We start from the raw sequence: 17,991 nt of genomic DNA on the forward strand, positions 1-17,991 counted from the left end.
AAACACAAGGACCTATTCTAGGGAACGAGCGCCCAACACTAAACGATATGCTCGTTGAGTTGCAAAGAGTATTCCAAAACATTGGCTTTCCATAGCAACTTTCTAATACAATCATATAGCATCTGTTCGATATATATTCCTATATTACCTTATATCTTAAACAAACAACCTTTCTCAAGATCATGTCAATTTCCGAATCATCGATGTTCATGCATGGAAAATTTATCTTCTATAGGTAGTGCCATGGAATTTATTCCTTACAAGTGTTGCAACAAGAATTTGTCTTTATCCATGGAATAATTTGGTAGTGGTGTTAAAATAATCAAAACTTCTATAATGTAATAACAAAGCAAAAAGAATCACTTTATTTCTACATGATTCCTTACTGTGAAGATGCTATAATTGGATTTCTCGACAGTCTAACTGCAAAAACGAATGTGAAAAAAGAGGGAAGAATAAGATTGAAATACAAGTAGAAACTTTTTCTACGACTTGTGCAGATTCATGGGAGATGCCAATGTGACTACTTTTAATCTCTCTGTTGTGGCTTGATAAGGTCAGCCGTAAAACGGCCAGCTGGTCTACCATGTTCAACTCCGAGTTCAAACATGGGCGAACAAGTATTTTGCGTATTTGCTGTAGATATACAAGCTAATATTTAATAGGACCATCCAAGCTCCCTGATGCAAACTGACACATATAAAACAAACAACGGTTTAAAATCATACCAAGAGCCAAATAACCAGACGAAAACATGTAAATTTTCCATCAAATCAACATATGCGTCTCTACCCATTCAGATATTCAGTTAGTACTCCTACAAAAATGCTTGCCATATTCTGTTTAAGTGAACTTTGACTAAAATGAACTTCAAAAATGTACTAGTTTTGTTATTTTCATAAGGAAAATTGCAACTTATAGTACTTTTTGTATAGTCTCACAATATCTAGAATTTTGATTAATTTAGTGACAAATTGATTGTCAGATGAATTGGAACGGATGGAGTAGTTCGTAGATATAAAGTTGATTCGATAGCACAGTTAGTTATATCTTACTCCTTGCTGGTGAAATGAGAAATCAGCATGCAGTTTTTCGGAAAGAAAAAACGAACCAAGACCATCGTTACCTGCCGGACAATAGGATTAGTTGATGTGGAGAATTCATGAGTCATTCCTTGCCAGACAACCTTTCCTTCATAAAGAAATATTAGCCTGCACAAAAGGAACCTCGAAGTTAATAAAAGTTTGCAGCATATGCAACTTCAACATGTCTTAGAAGTTAGAACAACAAGAAACCGAACCTGTCAACAGCTCTTTTAATAGTACTGTGTTGATGAGTGACGACAACATAAGATGCAATCTTTTCAGGCTTCCCAAGTGCATCCTCGCCTGTCACGTGAACCGAGCGAATGAGATCTTCCACAACGGTCGATGCAATCGGATCAAGCCCCGCTGTTGGTTCATCATATAATAGCACCTACTCAGCAGTGCATGTAATTAAGATTACTTGGTTAACCATGCAGTAAATATGTTCCAAAAGTAATAACTAGTTCCTACCAGCCCAAAAACACGAGGGAACCACTTTGACATCAGAAGTTTCAGAATCACCTAAAACCGAAACGGCACGGTTTTTCTGTCTAAAACAACAAAAAGGAACATGCAAGCATGTTTACATAGGGTATCATGTTATATCACTCAGAAAGTAGAAGACGAACTCCAACAAACAGCATCACTTGCTATCAAATTATTCCATCGTTGATTCCCCTAACCCAATTCCTATCAGGAGACCACGAGCACCACGGATGTCCAAATGCTGGTTTTTAAAGGACACTATCACCCATTCGTTTCCCTTAGCTCTGTTACCCATATTGCTTTAACAGCATGGTGCGGGCTAATCTTAAATGAAGGAACAAATAATTTTGCAGATATTAATAAGAAAATATTTAAATAAAGGAAAAAACCCAGGCCAACTCTCTCTCTCTGAGAATTATTTCAGAAATACTAAAGCTTGGGAATACCAGAGAGAGATTTATTGGCACAAGTTACTGAAAGTTATTTTAAAAAAAAGGGAATTAACAAAAACACTTGGTTCTCGTTGTTTTTACTTTGTGAAGTAAAAGATATTGTACTATCTTTCTGAAAAGCATATAGTTTTTTTTTTCGGAAACCAAGTAATCCTCGAGGCAAATGTTTCACAGTTCAAAACTCTGGTGGATAAAGGGCCCACCCATCTACCCTTCTCCAGTTAAATACCAAGCGTTTTGTCGTAGCAGGGTTCGAACTTTGAACTCGTAACATGCGCCTAACCCACATATTATTTGCAGCGCTCTCACCACTAGACCAACCCTGAACAATCTGAAAATAATATAGCTTTCACATGACATGCTCATGAATCCTCCACATTTTTTCTCCAATATCCTTATAAATGTCAGTAAACCACACCTCCCTTTGTTATCAATAATCACACTATCCTTGGCTTCTCCCTCTCATCTCCCTTCCATATTACCAACACATGTTCTCAGTCTCCCCTCGCTCTTACCTGCCACAACTGTGTATGCATTAAGTGTCCTCCCACTTCATAATCTTGGTTTAGCTTACTCCCCGCGCCCCCTTCGAAGTCCTTATTTTAGTTCTTAAAAGTCAGTCTTATATAAACAGTATTTTTCAGCCAATATATCATAAACCTAAATAAAGAAGTACAACTACTGAAAATATTTGATGGCTATGCACATACTTTGTATGCATCAATGTGAACTAATAATGCTGAACCATTTACCCCTCGCTCTTACCTTCTACAACTATGCACACATTACGTGCCCTCCCACTACATATTCTGGGTTTGATTTTTACTCCTTAAAAAGTTCCATCCTATATAAATAGTTTTTTTTTTCAGCCAACATATCATAAACCTGAAGGCAAAATACATAGTTTACCCCCTGACTTTGAGGTTAAATCTCTGTAACACACCTTTCCACGGAAAACCCTTTACACACCCAAACTTTTCAAAGTGCATCTACTACACACCTCTTTTTCTACGTGGCACGAGCGTGCTTAACAAGAAGAAGCAGCGTTAAAGTCTAAAACTTTTGTCCCAATCCATATTTTAGTGCCACGCGTTAAAACTTTAAGACTTATTCGTTTCTTTTAAAATTGTTTGGTCCTCATCGTCTACCCCTTAACGGGCCGCCCCCCTGCAATCCCACTTCCTCTGGTTTTCTTTCCCAAACCCCTTTCCCCCTTCGTCTTCTTCCTCATGCCAAAATAGTATTGACATAATTGTCTTTTTTTATTCACAAATCTGTGAAGAACTCAAAATTTATCATTTTACCAATATCCAGTTTTGCAATTTCTTGAAAGTAAAGCTAATATTCTTGTTTCTTTTTACTGTTGAATTTCAAGTGCCATCATTGTCTTTAGAAGTTTTAGTGGTACCAGATGGGAGCTCAATTTCAAAAAAATCATATCCTTTTGGAGGAATAGGAGGTTCAAATTGGGGGATTTTTCAGAATTATGCAGAAGTTTTCTCCGGCCCGATGCCGATGATATTGACTCCGAAGTTACCAGATTTCCTTCGGCGCCAATTTCATTGCTAAGTTTACTGTTGATTTTATTCTTCTTTCAGATTAAGAATTTTTTGTTGAACAAGTGAAAAGGGACTGGTGTTCGTGTGTTTTGTTTGAAAGTTGTGGTGGTAATCATGGAAAGTAGATGGTGGCAGCTATGGCCGTGGTGGTGATAAGGTGGTGGCAGCCATAGATTTTTAATTTTTTCAGTGGTATACTTGTAATTTTAAATATTTCTTTTTAATATTTCTTGACACGTGTATTGGTGCATGACATAGAATTGTCGAGAAAAAGTGGCCAAACACAGAAGAGGTATGTATTAGACACACTTTGAAAAGGTTGAGTGTGCAAAGGGGTTCCCGTGGTGAAGAGGTGTGTCACAGGGATTGACCTCAAGGTCGGGGGTAAACCATGTATCCTGCCTAAACCTAAATAAAGAAGTTCAACTACTGAAAATTATTTGACCGCTATGCACATATTTCGTATGCATCGATGTGAACTAATAATGGTGAATCATTTATAGAAATCACAATGCTCAAAGATATGGATAAAGCTGAATTTGACTACACATTTCATTAAAAAAAAGTTGATTCTGTTATAAAAGAGGGAGCCAATGGCCAGCCTAGAAGGCTCAATTCTTAAAGCTGTCAAGTTGATTCTTGTTACTCTAGTCTCTCACCAAGGATTTCAGTTTGAACCTATTTTCCATCTGTCTCATCTGGACATTGTTAACAAAAAAATCTTAACTTCGTAATTTAAGGAGGCTTGTTTCCATACTTGGCAGAGATAGAGGTCTGTCAAGACTAACATTACATTGTCCAGTGCACCATGAAGTAAGAAGACAGGAATGATTTTACTTAATAAAAAAGAAAATAATAGAATTAAATAAACATACCATCCCTGTGGTCTCTCTTGAGGTTTAAAATATTTAACAAAGCTTCCTTCTTCCAAGTCCGTGTAACAAATCGGATATATTTGCTCCTTATGCATTAACCCATACTTTTGTATCTACAATTATCTTTGCTTATTTTTATAATCCCCCACCCCCCAAAAAAATGATAATTCAAGTTCTACAAACAATTTTCCTACACCTCCAAAGAAAAACAAAACTGAAATGCTCGTCTTTTCTTGTTTATCTCGTAGTTTTTTTTTTTAGATTTCTGTAACCGGTAAAGTTGCTGCAATGTGACGAGGAGGTCACGGGTTCGAGCTAGTAGGTTCAGCTATATGAATCCTCACTAACCATGTCGTTCAATTAATGACCCGTAGAGCTATGAAATCTATAATGCTAAGGGTTAAGACACAATATTAATGATAGTTTGGCACTGCACAATTCAACAATAAGCTGTATCCATCAATTTTGCAGGCATCCTTTTCTTTTGCTTGCAAATTACACATATCATCTTCATGCCATAAAATTCATCAAGTCATTAAACTTGCCCAGAAGATTAAATATGGACTTATTTTTGCATTTCCATCTTTGGACATCAAGTCCTTTTCTCAAACAATACAAAAAGAAAGTCCTCGGAGTAAGAGTGGAGTCACCTAAAATCAACAGTTCATAATAAATGCTCTCTTGATTACAGAGCTATAACGAGGTTCAAGGTGTTTCAGAAGAATGGAGTACCTCAAGTTCAAAACAATGACATCCCTAGATAACAAATTAAGTAGCGTTCTCCGTCACAAGTTGTCCATTTTTCCTTCTCTTAAGTCATTTTGACCAACTTTAGGAGTGAAATTGGAAGTGGATACCTCCTACTTTTAAAAATAATTTACCAATTCAGGGACAACATGAATGATACTACAAATTGACTCCCAAAAAGCACAGTGGACGATAATTTGGGACAAAGGGACTAACATGTAGCATTCAGATCACAGAGTAACCAGCATGAAGAAAAGCAGTGAACCAGATTACAACAATCCATTTAGCAGAATTACAAACTCTAGCCAAAAAGAACTGATGATAATGTCATGAAGCACCTGGAACGTACCTCTGGCTCTACTACGTCTTTCGTGGTATCAAAAATTATAGAGCGAGCTAAAGCAACTCTTTTCTTCATACCACCAGACAATTCAGAAGGTAATCGGTCTTCAACTTCCTGCATAGACATAAAACTGAAAATTGGCATCTGTGAAACCAATCATAACTATTTATATGAAATACTATAACGATGAATCCACTATTCTCTCTTCGATTTACTTTGCCCAGAAATCAAAACAGAAAACAACAGAGGGCATTTCCGTACAGTGTGTGTGAGAGAGGAGATCTTGAAATGATAGTGCAAATAGCAATTTTGAAGTTGGTAAAACTATTTTCATTGTCATAGTAAGTTGGGAACCTGGATGCATTTGTTTAATGCACTCATTATCTTTTTTAATAAGGAATTTAATGCATCATTTATAAATGTTTATCGTTGCCCTTACCTTCAACCCAACAGCAGCTAAAGTTTCAGTTACAAGCTGTGCAATTTGATCCTCTGGCATAGTTGAATTCTCATATCTAGAATTCCAAAGAGAACCAACAATCTCTAATCAGTATAGCTAAAAGAAAAACTTCTGATTCAGCAGAGCTGAGAAAATAAATTCTTTTTTATGGATAATTAGAGAACTGAGAGTATCTTACAGCAAGAAACCAACATTTTCACGAACGGTTAAGGAATCAAAAAGTGCAGCACTCTGAAACACCTGTTAAGGGGATGGAAATGTTTATAAGAACATTCAAGAAGTACCTCTACAGTCCATGTCAACGGACAACCAAACAAGATATTAGAACATATAACTTACTAAGCCAATCCTAAGCCCGGAAATTTCCTCATCACTCACTAATCCATTGCGCAATTTACCTCTGATTAAGACTTCTCCCTGCATTCAATGAAGTCTATTAGCAGAGATAATGGGATTTAGAATCACACTTTTATAAGTGGCACAGCTGTATTCTGAGACAAGATAAACAATACACATACTTTATCAGGAGCTAGAAGGCCGGCCATTATCTTTAAGATTGTTGATTTCCCTGTGCCAGAAGGCCCAATTATTCCAACGGCCTCACCATGTCTGATCTGTAACAGAGGGTAAAGACTTATCAGCACTTTCACAAACATAAAGAATGAGAAGTCATGAATGTAGAAACCAATAACCCAGAAAGGAAATAAAACAATAATTTTTACTGTAGCCAGCCAACTTTCTTTCGTTAAGTATAGTTTCCTACCTTTACCTTTTATTGATCTTTCAATCATAATCCATAAAAAAAAAATTAAAAAAAGGAAAAAACTCCTAAATTGCAAGACCCAATCATACTGGATACAAGCAGTTTCTGAAGGAAGTAATGAAAGTTCACCTTGAAGCTCACACCTCTTAAGATATGCTTGTCGCCAAATGACTTGCACACATTTCTGCACTCAATGAGCACATCTGACTCATCCTCAGGCTCTCTCAACAAGCTCACACTCTCCAATTTAGCAGATTCCTGCTATTCAAACGAGACAAACAGAACTCAGGAAAGAGAACTAGGCAGGATTCAAATGTTGTCAACGTCTGAAAAATGTAAAGCAACTCATATATGTTCTGATCAAAAGATTATATCCAGCAGACATTTATCTGGAAAAAAAACAACAAGTAGCTAATCCAAAGTTTAGCTCCCCCCACAAAACCCCCACCGGAATGTTGTAATAGAAAGTGTCATCTAATGGGATTCCAATGGAAGCAACAAGCATTATGTATGTATAAGTACCTAATTTTAAAGGGTATTCTAGAAGAGTTTCCAAAATCTGAAAACCAAAACTAAATGCTTCTTGAGTATTTTTTTAATGTCATTATGTTGTTGAAGACATAATTAAGTAAAATAAAAGTGTGTTCTCTCTAACAGTTTAAGCTTTTAGATGAGATGGTCACACACTTCAATATGGTATCAAAGCAGGTAAAGGACCTTGGTTTGAGTCTCACCACCACACAATATCAAAAAGATTTTTCATGTGCTTGGCTCATAAAAAAGAATCAAGTCAGCATGTGTTGAAGACATAATTAAGTAAATAAAAGTGTGTTTTCTCTAACATTTTAATCATTTTAATCTTTTAGATGAGATGGTCACACTTCAACATATGTCTTAGGCTTGACCACTTGGGCCGTTCTTAGATTGGCACCTCTCCAAAGTGCAATGGAGACCATCAACATAGGTCATGGACCTTCTTGTCCAAGTAAGTAACGACGTGCTCTGTAATAGGACTCCTCTTCGGGCATGAAAATTAACTTTTAGACACCCCATCGGAGGAGGTTTTAACTTGAGTATAAGCAAAACGGATTCTATTAGAAACTTTTCTAACGACAAAAATCAACTCTTATCAATGTTTGAGCACCCTTGGCATACCCCGACTCAACCAGTTATTGCAGAAATCTCTCACCTTTATTTGGAACTCTTTTTCTCCAAACCAACATAGAAGTCCACCAGCATTCCTCTTAACCCCACACTATTTAGGATAAGTAAGTGTTATTCTTACTCATGGTTCACGTCTCAGCCTTCTACTCTTCGCCTTCTGCCTCTGCCCCCCCCCCCCTCTTCCACTCTACCTCTCTCTTTGACTGATCTTGTTTTGGTGTTTAACTTTTTAAAGCACTTGTATAGACCTAAAAGATGAGTTTAGGACAATATGATCTCACCAACACTTTATCCATCCTCCCCCCTCCCCCCTTCCTACAAAAATCCACTCTACCTCTCTCTTTCAGACTGATCTTGTTTTGGTGTTTAACTTTTTAAAGCACTTGTATAGACCTAAAAGATGAGTTTAGGACAATATGAACTCACCAACACTTTATCCATATGAATGCTTCTTGTGGAAAATACTTTAATAAGGAAAGTTCATTTCTACACAAATTTTTTATGTTTTTTTGTCCGGGAAGATGAACATAATATGATTTTTCTGATTTGTGTTTAAAGTAATACAGGTGATATTTCCGATAGTATAGTAATATTCTTATATTTTCTTGTTCCTAGAGCTTTGTTACTACACATTGTGTCATTCTTACCAGTAGTATTAGTACTATTCTTGCATTTCTTATCTCTAGATCTTTATTGTTACACGTTGTGTCCTTGTTTCTCTTGTTGTTGTTATTGTTCCTTGAGCCGGGGTCTAATCGGAAACAATCTCTCTACCTTCACAAGGTAGGGGTAAGGTCTGCGTACACATTACTCTCCCCAGACTCCACTTATAAGATTACACTAGGTTTTTTGTTGTTGTTGTTGTTGTATTACATCCAATATGAAAGTCGTCTATCTGGATTTGATTGAAAGAAATTTTCCCATGTTAAAGACAACAAAATGCTAGGAATATCTCACCAATCAAGATCTTTCTTTTCTTTCTTTTACGGAGGTGGTATGCGACCGGTACCTGCTACCTCCCACCAACACAGGTACCGGGCAACTCTGCCTACCAAGGCTTACGCAAATGTGAAGAAATCACCTAGTGTGTTTGTCTCTGCTAGGATTTAAACCTAAGACCTCAAGCTTTTCCTCCAACTTTATTAACCACTAGGCCATACCCTTCCGTGCAAGCTGGATCTTTTTTTTCATACCAAATGGAGCCCAAAGAGATATGTGGATAAAGGTATAAGCAACATCCCAATAATAAGTGACCAAGTTCCTAAAAGCAATTATGGAACCATTAGGATGCAAATATCAAAGATAGATATTTCTATTTCGGCACTTCAACTTATTCTACATTATCTCAACCCTCGACCACCTTCCTATTAAAACCAGAAAATCAATGATTAAACAGAGTAATTTCAGTAACTACCTCAATTTGACATGATTCATGAAGCACAGAGACATGCCACTAGTGTTCTCGCTATTCCGATTCATATGGCATTCTTTCCAGTTTAGGGTGTCCTAAAATGTGGTACACCATTCCATTTCTATACAACTTCCACAAGTCTCAAGAATCCAAAATCATTAAGCTATCAAATTTTAACTTTGATGTGATGTTTTCCTACCAAACTAAATTATGAGCGATTATTTTCTTGTGCTATTGCCAATACAGCTCACAAATCCAATTTACCATCCTAAACGTTGTTTCCTGTCAAATATTATCATATAAAATGGAAGAGATGAGATACTATAATGCAGAACCCAAAAGCAGAAACTGGATAATTGGAAGGTCCAAATCAAATGATTAGAATCTTACATTGAACCTTGAGGTGGAAAACCGATCAGAGTCAGCAGCTTTGTAGTCCCGAGGAGGTGCAACACAAGCACAAACAGTCTTCCTATTCCACAGGGGACGCACCAAGAATGGCTTTTCTAAATTACAAGAATTGGGTAAAAATGTATTCTTGTAGCTACACGAAGAAGAAGAGGGGCCACTGCTGCTATTGCAAATGTTGACAATAGAAGGCGACACAACCGAACCCGCAAAAGAAACCATTGGACCAAAACCCAGTTTGGAGAATTTAAGATGGGAAATTCTGGCGATGACCCAGATCGTATTTGGACTCAACGAACATGTAATTTGATCGAATTTAAAGGATGAATTTGCAAAAGTTTGGAGAATGACAATTGGTTAAGTCAAAGAAAAGAAAGGAAGTATGTTTTGAGGCTTGATCAGTATTAAAGAAGAGTGGTGGGAAGAAGAGGGCGGAGAATGAGAGGAGTCTAATGTTTGTTGGTTCCTTTCCTTGTATATATAGTGCTCTTATTATTCTTTTCCCTCAATCACCGACCCCTATATGTTGCAGATGCAGCATTGTTTATTTGCATTTCTTTTTGTCTGAAGTTTAAAAGTGATCTTCTCCCACTTCCTTTCCTTTTTTCTTTTCCTTAAGGCTTGATCCAGCGGAATATTCGTATTGTCAAAGTGGTGTGGTTTCGGTTTCTAGAGTTGTAACGTGTGATATGAACCATTACAATGTTAGTACCCCACGTTAGTAGCCGGTCCATTTGCTCAATACTACTTTGCCGCTATCCTAATCGACAAAAACAATTTAGTGGTAGTGTAAAACTAGTCTAATGGCACTGTATAATTCAGCCAAGAGTTCAAATTAGTTCCTCTTTTTGTTGGTAGGAGTAAACAAGTCACTTAGATATTGGAGGAGAGCAACGAGCAACACCTTCCATACCTATTTGACTAATAATAAGAGAAAGGAGCAACTCAAGCACAAACAAGTTATTTCCTCCTTCTTTGATAAATACATGGGCTTTCCCATATTCCACAAGAGATCAACCAATAGTGACTTCCAATTTATTCTTGACAGTATGCAATCTAAGCTGGCTAGATAGAAAACAAGCTACTTGAACATGACTGGTGTATTAGCGGAAAAAGGCATGACACATGGTCATCAAGGTGACGAGGCATGGTATGTGGACCATCAATATAGCGCCAGATGGCATTCTTAATTAGACGAATTAAAGAATGCAAGAAGACACGGGAGGAACACCCTCGGGGTTACAGTGAGAAAAGAACCGGACCTGACAGCTGTAAAAGGAGAAACATGAGCAGAATGGATAAAGACCATTAAGGAGGAAAGATGCACGAACCTGTCATAAATAAAAAAGGAAAATCGATATATAATTACGGTTACGGGAAATCCTCAGCCATAAATACTTCCATTGCAATTATATATGGTAACGGGTCATCAAGGCAATTAATGCCCTTAACGAGCCCGAATTAAGGAAACAGTTATAATTGTGTACTCATATGTAAGGACTTAGACCTCATTTGTAATAGCATATGATTTTTTATTGAAATTTATGCAATCATTCTTTACTTTATTCACAAGGTTCTAACCGCAATTTTTAGGAGTGATTATCAATCTATTTCGTTTTTTCTTTCTTTGCCAATTATTTTCATTACTTGCTTTATTCTTCAAATTATTGGAAAAATAAAGTAAATCTTGGTTATCAGTAACCTGATTTTTTCTTGATACTGGAAATCTGATAATTTTTTCACTTTCCAAACTTCATTTTTAGCGACCAAATATGTCAACCGCTAACGAGAACAACCAACAAGGTGGAACTCCACCATATCACACACCTACGGGATCCCCTCAGCAATCCCGTGAAATTTCACCTAAAAGGTCTGATTCGCGCTCTGATGGTCAGCATGGAGATGACCAAACTGTGGAGTAGGATGCTCTAAAGCAATTGATTGCAGAACACTTGAACAGTGTACTGCAGACTTTTGTCAGAGGATTACCCAACGCAGCGCAAACTCCTCCACCAGTTAATACAACAATTTTGGAGACCCCGCGCTCGGGGCTTGATAACTCTAGAAGTAGAGAAATTCCCAATGAATCTCGCGATGGAAGGTCATACACCAAATAATTTTAGTTTACAAAGTTTAGTGCTAACTTTGCAGAAACAGGTGAAGGATCAAAACAAGCGTATAGAGCAAATACCTGGCGTGCCTCCCGTGATCAAAGGTGCGGATAATGATAAGTATTCACAACAACCCTGGAAGTCAAGTGCAACACCTTTTCCAATTCCCAAAAAGGTTAAAGTTCCTGATATTCCCAAATATGATGGAACGTCTGACCCTCGAGATCGCATAAACGCGCTTACTACCGGCGTGAAAGGTAGTGATTTAACCAATCAGGATTGTTTGACTCAAAAGATATTGGACCCTTTTTGAATAAATCAATCAAAGAATATGAACGGGTAAATCTTAGCTAAGTATAATAATCTCTAGAACGAAAGGTATGAAAGACGAACACAGTGGATGATATTTCTTGATCTTACGAAGATGAGTGATCGAACATTAAGGATGCCAATCATTTTCGTAGAAAAGTATTACAATTAGTGTTCTTAGCTAGAAAAACATCCCAAAAAGCCCCCCTTACAAGGTTGTTTTTCCTCTCTATATATATAAGGTACAAACCCCTTCTGAACCCTAAAAGACGTAATATGGGGAATATCCGAAGGAATATTCCTAATGCCTCTTTTTGGATCTACACTTCTGTAAAAGGCGTGCAGTCTCTGTTCGCTTGTCTGTCGTCTTTCACAGAACGTTGAGTTACGAGGATCCCGCCATTTGTCGTGTTCATCAATGGTCGTAGTCGTCCAAATTTGGACCCATACAGCTAGTCCTTTGCTTGTTGAGGTTGCAGTTTGGTGCGTCCTTGATAAGAGGACACCACCCGCTCTTGTGGAGAAATTTGGTCTTTACGGAGTGTTACGGTTTTGCCAATAATAGGAGGTCAGCGTTCTCAACAAGACACCGGATGGTGTATTTTATCAAGAAATGATGTCATCTCCACGTGTATCATCATTATGCATGTTTTCGAGACAGGGGTTGAGAGCTTGTTGCTTCGATTTCTGTAGCCTTCCGCTTCGATCCTGGTGCTACCCAACCCTATAAATAGGTGGAGGGTTTGTTTTTTCAAAAACTTTTGGCCATTTCATCTCGGGCTATTCTTTTCTTATCTCTTACGCATTTGTTCTACCATTTTCTCTACTTCCTCTTCTCCCATTCTCCGTTCTTAGCCTTCCCTGTTGTTTTAATGCATTTTCTGCAAAAGAGATGCCTAGAACACACCAATCTCGTGAGGGGGTTTTTGATGCCACTCCGTTGTCCGTGGCACTTTCTTCTGGCGATGAGGGCATGACGGTGGAGGAGGGGGATAGCTTTCCCACCGTCAAAGAGTTGCTGCCAAGACACCCTTCATCTCGAAGTGACTTACTTAAGGATTCTCCTCCTACTCCCATCCCTGTGTTCTGTGAAACTGAGCAAGTTCATATTGATGCTCTCCATGCAAAGTATTACATTCCCGCCCATGTTGTTATGGTTCCAAAAAGGAGGGACTTCGTAGAAGTCCACAGGCCTGGGTACTGTGCTTTCTATGAGTACCCCTTCGTGATCGGCCATTCCTTCCCCCTTCTTCCATTAGCGGAAGAATTCTGTCGCTCCTACTAGGTTTGCCCGACACAACTTTCTCTATACACGCTTAAAATACTCTTGCTGTTGACAAAATACGCAGAGTTGGCGGGGTGCGAGGTTACTGTTCACCATCTTCCATAGGGGCACCATGGTGCATTTGAGGCACCGTGGGACGAAAGGGTTGGTGGCTGGGACCGACGGTCGAGCGAGTCATAAGTTTTGGCACAAATACTTCTTCATCAGAATCGCACATGTCGTGTATGACCCCGCTGGGTTTCCGGAGCGATGGAACGAGAACCGTAAGCGTCACCATTTTTTTTGCTCTTTATTTTCTTCTTCATTCACCTTAGTGTTTGTTTGTTTCTCGTTTGCAGCTATGGGACGTCCACCTCAACCTATTGCAGGTATAAGGGATTGGGTGGCCCGTCTGCTCCCCCATGTAATGGAAACTCGAGACTGGCCTGCTTTCGTGAAGCGCTTTGGGCCGAGGGTCTCGTCTGGTAAGTGTCTTTTCATTTATTACTCCTTGACTATACGTCGTTGTCTATTGATATGACTTTTTACAATAACAGGTCGAGGAGCTTCTAGGCGGAGGGCTCCAGTCCCTACATTTCAACAAGCTATCGCTGCCGCAGGAAGGCAGTTTACTTTGAGTAAGTCCGTCCGAGAGGATTGTGCCCAATCGATACAGACGGGAGATCCTTCTCGCAATATGGTCGTGAGGGAAGAGGCCTCTTCTGCACCGATCCCTCACCGTATGGACGAATCCTCTAACGGGGACGATCGTTACTAAGGAAAAGGAGAAGAGTGGAGCTTGGGAAGGATGTGGTCATGGACACTGGTAAGAGTGGGACGGGTGCGTCGCAGATGACGCTTGTGCCCATGTTTATGGCTGATGCTATTTTAGTGGGGAGGTCTCCCTAAACGGAAGGGGTTTACCCAAGAGGTGGTTCCGTACGTTCTGTCGATGGTGGTGCATCGTCTCAAGTCGGAGGGGGCCCATGCGTCGAAGGCGAAGGCTCGAGTTCGGACATCGACCTGGAGGATGTTCGTGAGTTTTTAGAACACCACACTCATGTGGAGGTCAGAGTGAAGGGTTTTGATCGGCATGTAGTTATTCCTAGGGATTACAAACTGTTGTCGAACTGTGATCAGGTGGCGTCTGCTTTAGCCCCTTTATGTGCTGCTTCCAAGAGTGAGGTGCTCAGGGCGATGAGTGACATGGAGTTATATCAGTATGTCGTTGGCATGGCCTTGCAGGTAGATATCTTTCTCTTCTTTTTAGTCGTTGGGTTTGCATCGTTATTTTTGGCCTGTCTTTCTTCTTTAACTTTTTCCTGTTGTGCCAGACCCTTATCATGGAGATTGAGCGCAGGTGCCGGGAAAGGAAAAGGACGGCCATCTATGGGAAAATGTCTTCTAAATATCAAAAATATCGCACCAACCATCGTGCGATGGCGGACATCTACAACCAGGACCCCGACTTCCAATTGTTCCGCGAAGGGCTTAAATAGAGGGAAGATCAACTGGCGCGCAAGGTTGAAGAGTTGAGGGAGGGAGACGAGGACCTTATAAAGGCCGTTTCCTGCAATAGTGAACTTGAGGCATCCCTTAAGGAGAAGGAAGATGAGCTCAAGGTAAGTAGAGGGGTGATGGTCGAGAACGCCGACCTACAAGAGAAGGTGACTAGTCTGTCTACCAACTTGGGTGTGAAGATGGCGGAAATCAATGAGCTCAAGGGTGAGCTAAGTGTGAGTGCCGACAGACTGGCGACTACTATTTCTGAAGCGGCAGTTTTGGAGGATGCCCTCCGTCTCTGTAGATCGGAGCAGACCAAGGAGGAAGCGGTATCCGCGCTCAAGGTAGCGGGGCTTGAGGGGCGTGTTAGGGAGTTGGAGGCGGGTAGATATCTTTCTCTTCTTTTTAGTCATTGGGTTTGCATCGTTATTTTTGGCCTGTCTTTCTTCTTTAACTTTTTCCTGTTGTGCCAGACCCTTATCATGGAGATTGAGCGCAGGTGCCGGGAAAGGAAAAGGACAACCATCTATGGGAAAATGTCTTCTAAATATCAAAAATATCGCACCAACCATCATGCGATGGCGGACATCTACAACTAGGACCCCGACTTACAATTGTTCCGCGAAGGGCTTAAATAGAGGGAGGATCAACTGGCGCATAAGGTTGAGGAGTTGAGGGAGGGAGACGAGGACCTTATGAAGGCCATTTCCCGCAACAGTGAACTTGAGGCATCCCTTAAGGAGAAGGAAGATGAGCTCGAGGTAAGTAGAGGGGTGATGGTCGAGAACGCCGACCTACAAGAGAAGGTGACTAGTCTGACTACCAACTTGGGTATGAAGATGGAAGAAATCAATGAGCTCAAGGGTGAGCTAAGTGTGAGTGCCGACAGACTGGCGACTGCTATTTCTGAAGCGGCAATTTTGGAGGATGCCCTCCGTCTTTGTAGATCGGAGCAGACCAAGGAGGAAGCAGTATCCGCGCTCAAGGTAGCGGGGCTTCAGGGGCGTGTTAGGGAGTTGGAGGCGGAGCTATATGTGTTGACCGGGAAAGTGTCATCACTGAGAACAGAGGACGCAAGTCGACACTCGCAACCTTCTATGTCTCGTGCCTCGGCCGATCCTGTTATGCCTCATCATTTATACGAGTTGTAGGTTCATGCCGAGGCCTAGATCGATGTGTACAAGGCTCTTCATGCTACTGGAGGGCATCCGAAGTAGAACTTCAGGGTGTGTGTGCTGAAGCTCGTACAGCTCATAAGGCATGCGGATATGACCCTCTTATGCCTGACGGGGATGATATCAACTCTGATGATGCAAATCGTCTTGCCTCTGACTCTTGGTATGAAGATGTGTATGCTACCAGGGACGATGTATATTTTTGGTTTGTACTTACTTTTTGCTTCAGAATTTTTGTAAGGGCATGCTTGAGCCCATTGTAAGGATAGGTGCTAGTGATATTTTGTTGTAATGAAGAAATTGTTTTGTTGATTCGGTGATCATCTTTGTAATATTTATGACATTCCGGGTACTTATCGAATTTTTAAGCCGATTTTGCTTCAGGTGAGGTCGTACCCTTTTCTTTTGACGATGGACTTAGCCTTTGGGATGCTACTTACGAGCTGATGTCGAAATAGTGTCCCATCACGGTTAGAGTGAGTTCGAACTCGTATTTTTTGTCTATGGTCTTAGCCATTGGGATGTTACTTTCGAGCTGACATCGAAGTAGTATCCCATCGTAATTCGAGTGAAGTCAAACACATGCTTTTGTTGATGGCCTTAGCCATTGAGATGTTACTTTCGAGCTGGCGTCGAAGTAGTATCCCGTCGTAGTTCGAGTGAAGTCGAACTCATGCTTTTGTCGATGCCTTAGCCAATGGGATGTTACTTTCGAGCTGGCGTCGAGGTAGTATCTCGTCATAGTTGGAGTGAAGTCGAACTCATGCTTTTGTCGATGGTCTTAGCCAATGGGATGTTATTTTCGAGCTGGCATCGAAGTAGTATCCCATCGTAGTTTGAGTGAAGTCAAACTCATGCTTTTGTCGATGGCCTTAGCCATTGGGATGTTACTTTCAAGCTGGCATCGAGGCAGTATCCCGTCGTAGTCTCGAGTGAAGTCAAACTCATGCTTTTGTTGATGGCCTTAGCCGTTGGGATGTTACTTTCGAGCCGGCATCGAAGTAGTATCCCATCGTAGTTCGAGTAAAGCCGAACTCATGCTTTTGTCGATGGTCTTAGCCATTGGGATGTTACTTTCGAGCTGGTGTCAAGGTAGTATCCCGTCATATCTCGAGTAAAGTCGAACTCATGCTTTTGTTGACGGCCTTAGCCATTGGGATGTTACTTTTGAGCTCGCATCGAAGTAGTTTCCCGTCGTAGTTCAAGTGAAGTCGAACTCATGCTTTTGTCGATGGCCTTAGCCATTGGGATGTTAATTTTGAGCTAGCGTCGAGGTAGTATCCCGTCATAGTTCGAGTGAAGTCGAACTCATGCTTTTGTCGATGGCCTTAGCCGTTGGGATGTTACTTTCGAGATGGCATCGAAGTAGTATCCCATCGTAGTTCGAGTGAAGTCGAACTCATGCTTTTGTCAATGACCTTAGCCATTGGGATGTTACTTTTGAGCTGGCATCGAGGTAGTATCCCGTCGTAGTTCGAGTGAAGTTGAACTCATGCTTTTGTCAATGGCCTTAGCCATTGGGATGTTACTTTCGAGCTGGCATCGAAGTAGTATCCCGTCGTAGTTCGAGTGAAGTCGAACTCATGCTTTTGTCGATGGCCTCAGCCATTGGGATGTTACTTCGTACATTTGAGATTTAATTATATTCTTGTATGAAATACATGACTTTGTAAATATAATGGCTATCTATACCTAGTCCCTTCATTACTCGGCCTGGAGATCACGTCGAGGGGGGGGTGTAATGAAAAATACTTCGGACCTCGAGGCGTCTCCCTTGCCGCTTCATTAAAAACCTTATCGATAAAACCCGATTGGGACACAACCCGAGTGAGGGAAAAAGAGTACGACTTAGGCGGTGCCTCTTTTCAGAAGTGGA

The 17,991-nt window shown here is 40.3% G+C and overlaps 1 protein-coding gene across 2 annotated transcripts; it reads right to left on the bottom strand.

The window, feature by feature from the left end:
- Positions 1-206: 206 nt before the first annotated feature.
- Positions 207-10,244, bottom strand: LOC104212228 (protein TRIGALACTOSYLDIACYLGLYCEROL 3, chloroplastic). Of its 2 annotated transcripts, none has more exons than XM_009761448.2 (10): positions 9,736-10,244; positions 6,900-7,028; positions 6,526-6,621; positions 6,347-6,424; positions 6,186-6,247; positions 5,987-6,062; positions 5,554-5,661; positions 1,301-1,476; positions 1,127-1,211; positions 207-690 (listed from the first exon to the last, which is right to left on the bottom strand). In XM_009761448.2, the coding sequence occupies exons 1-10, from the start codon at positions 9,973-9,975 to the stop codon at positions 652-654; spliced, it is 1,089 nt and encodes a 362-aa protein (XP_009759750.1). In that variant the 5' UTR covers positions 9,976-10,244; the 3' UTR covers positions 207-651. The 2 variants fall into 2 exon arrangements, with proteins under 2 accessions (XP_009759750.1, XP_009759749.1); XM_009761447.2 differs by having other exon boundaries at positions 6,900-7,031; positions 9,736-10,204.
- Between the last annotated feature and the right edge of the window lie 7,747 nt (positions 10,245-17,991).

Source organism: Nicotiana sylvestris, chromosome 5 (genome assembly GCF_000393655.2).
Source record: "Nicotiana sylvestris chromosome 5, ASM39365v2, whole genome shotgun sequence".
In the NCBI taxonomy this organism is placed as follows: Eukaryota; Viridiplantae; Streptophyta; class Magnoliopsida; order Solanales; family Solanaceae; genus Nicotiana; species Nicotiana sylvestris.

Coding starts and splice junctions, on each gene's coding strand:
- LOC104212228 (XM_009761447.2), bottom strand. CDS start 9,975: ATGGTTTCTTTTGCGGGTTCGGTTGTGTCGCCTTCTATTGTCAACATT. Junction 1,477..5,553: donor AAGACGTAGTAGAGCCAGAG/GTACGTTCCAGG, acceptor ACTGCTGAGTAG/GTGCTATTATATGATGAACC. Junction 1,212..1,300: donor ATTAAAAGAGCTGTTGACAG/GTTCGGTTTCTT, acceptor CCTTTTGTGCAG/GCTAATATTTCTTTATGAAG.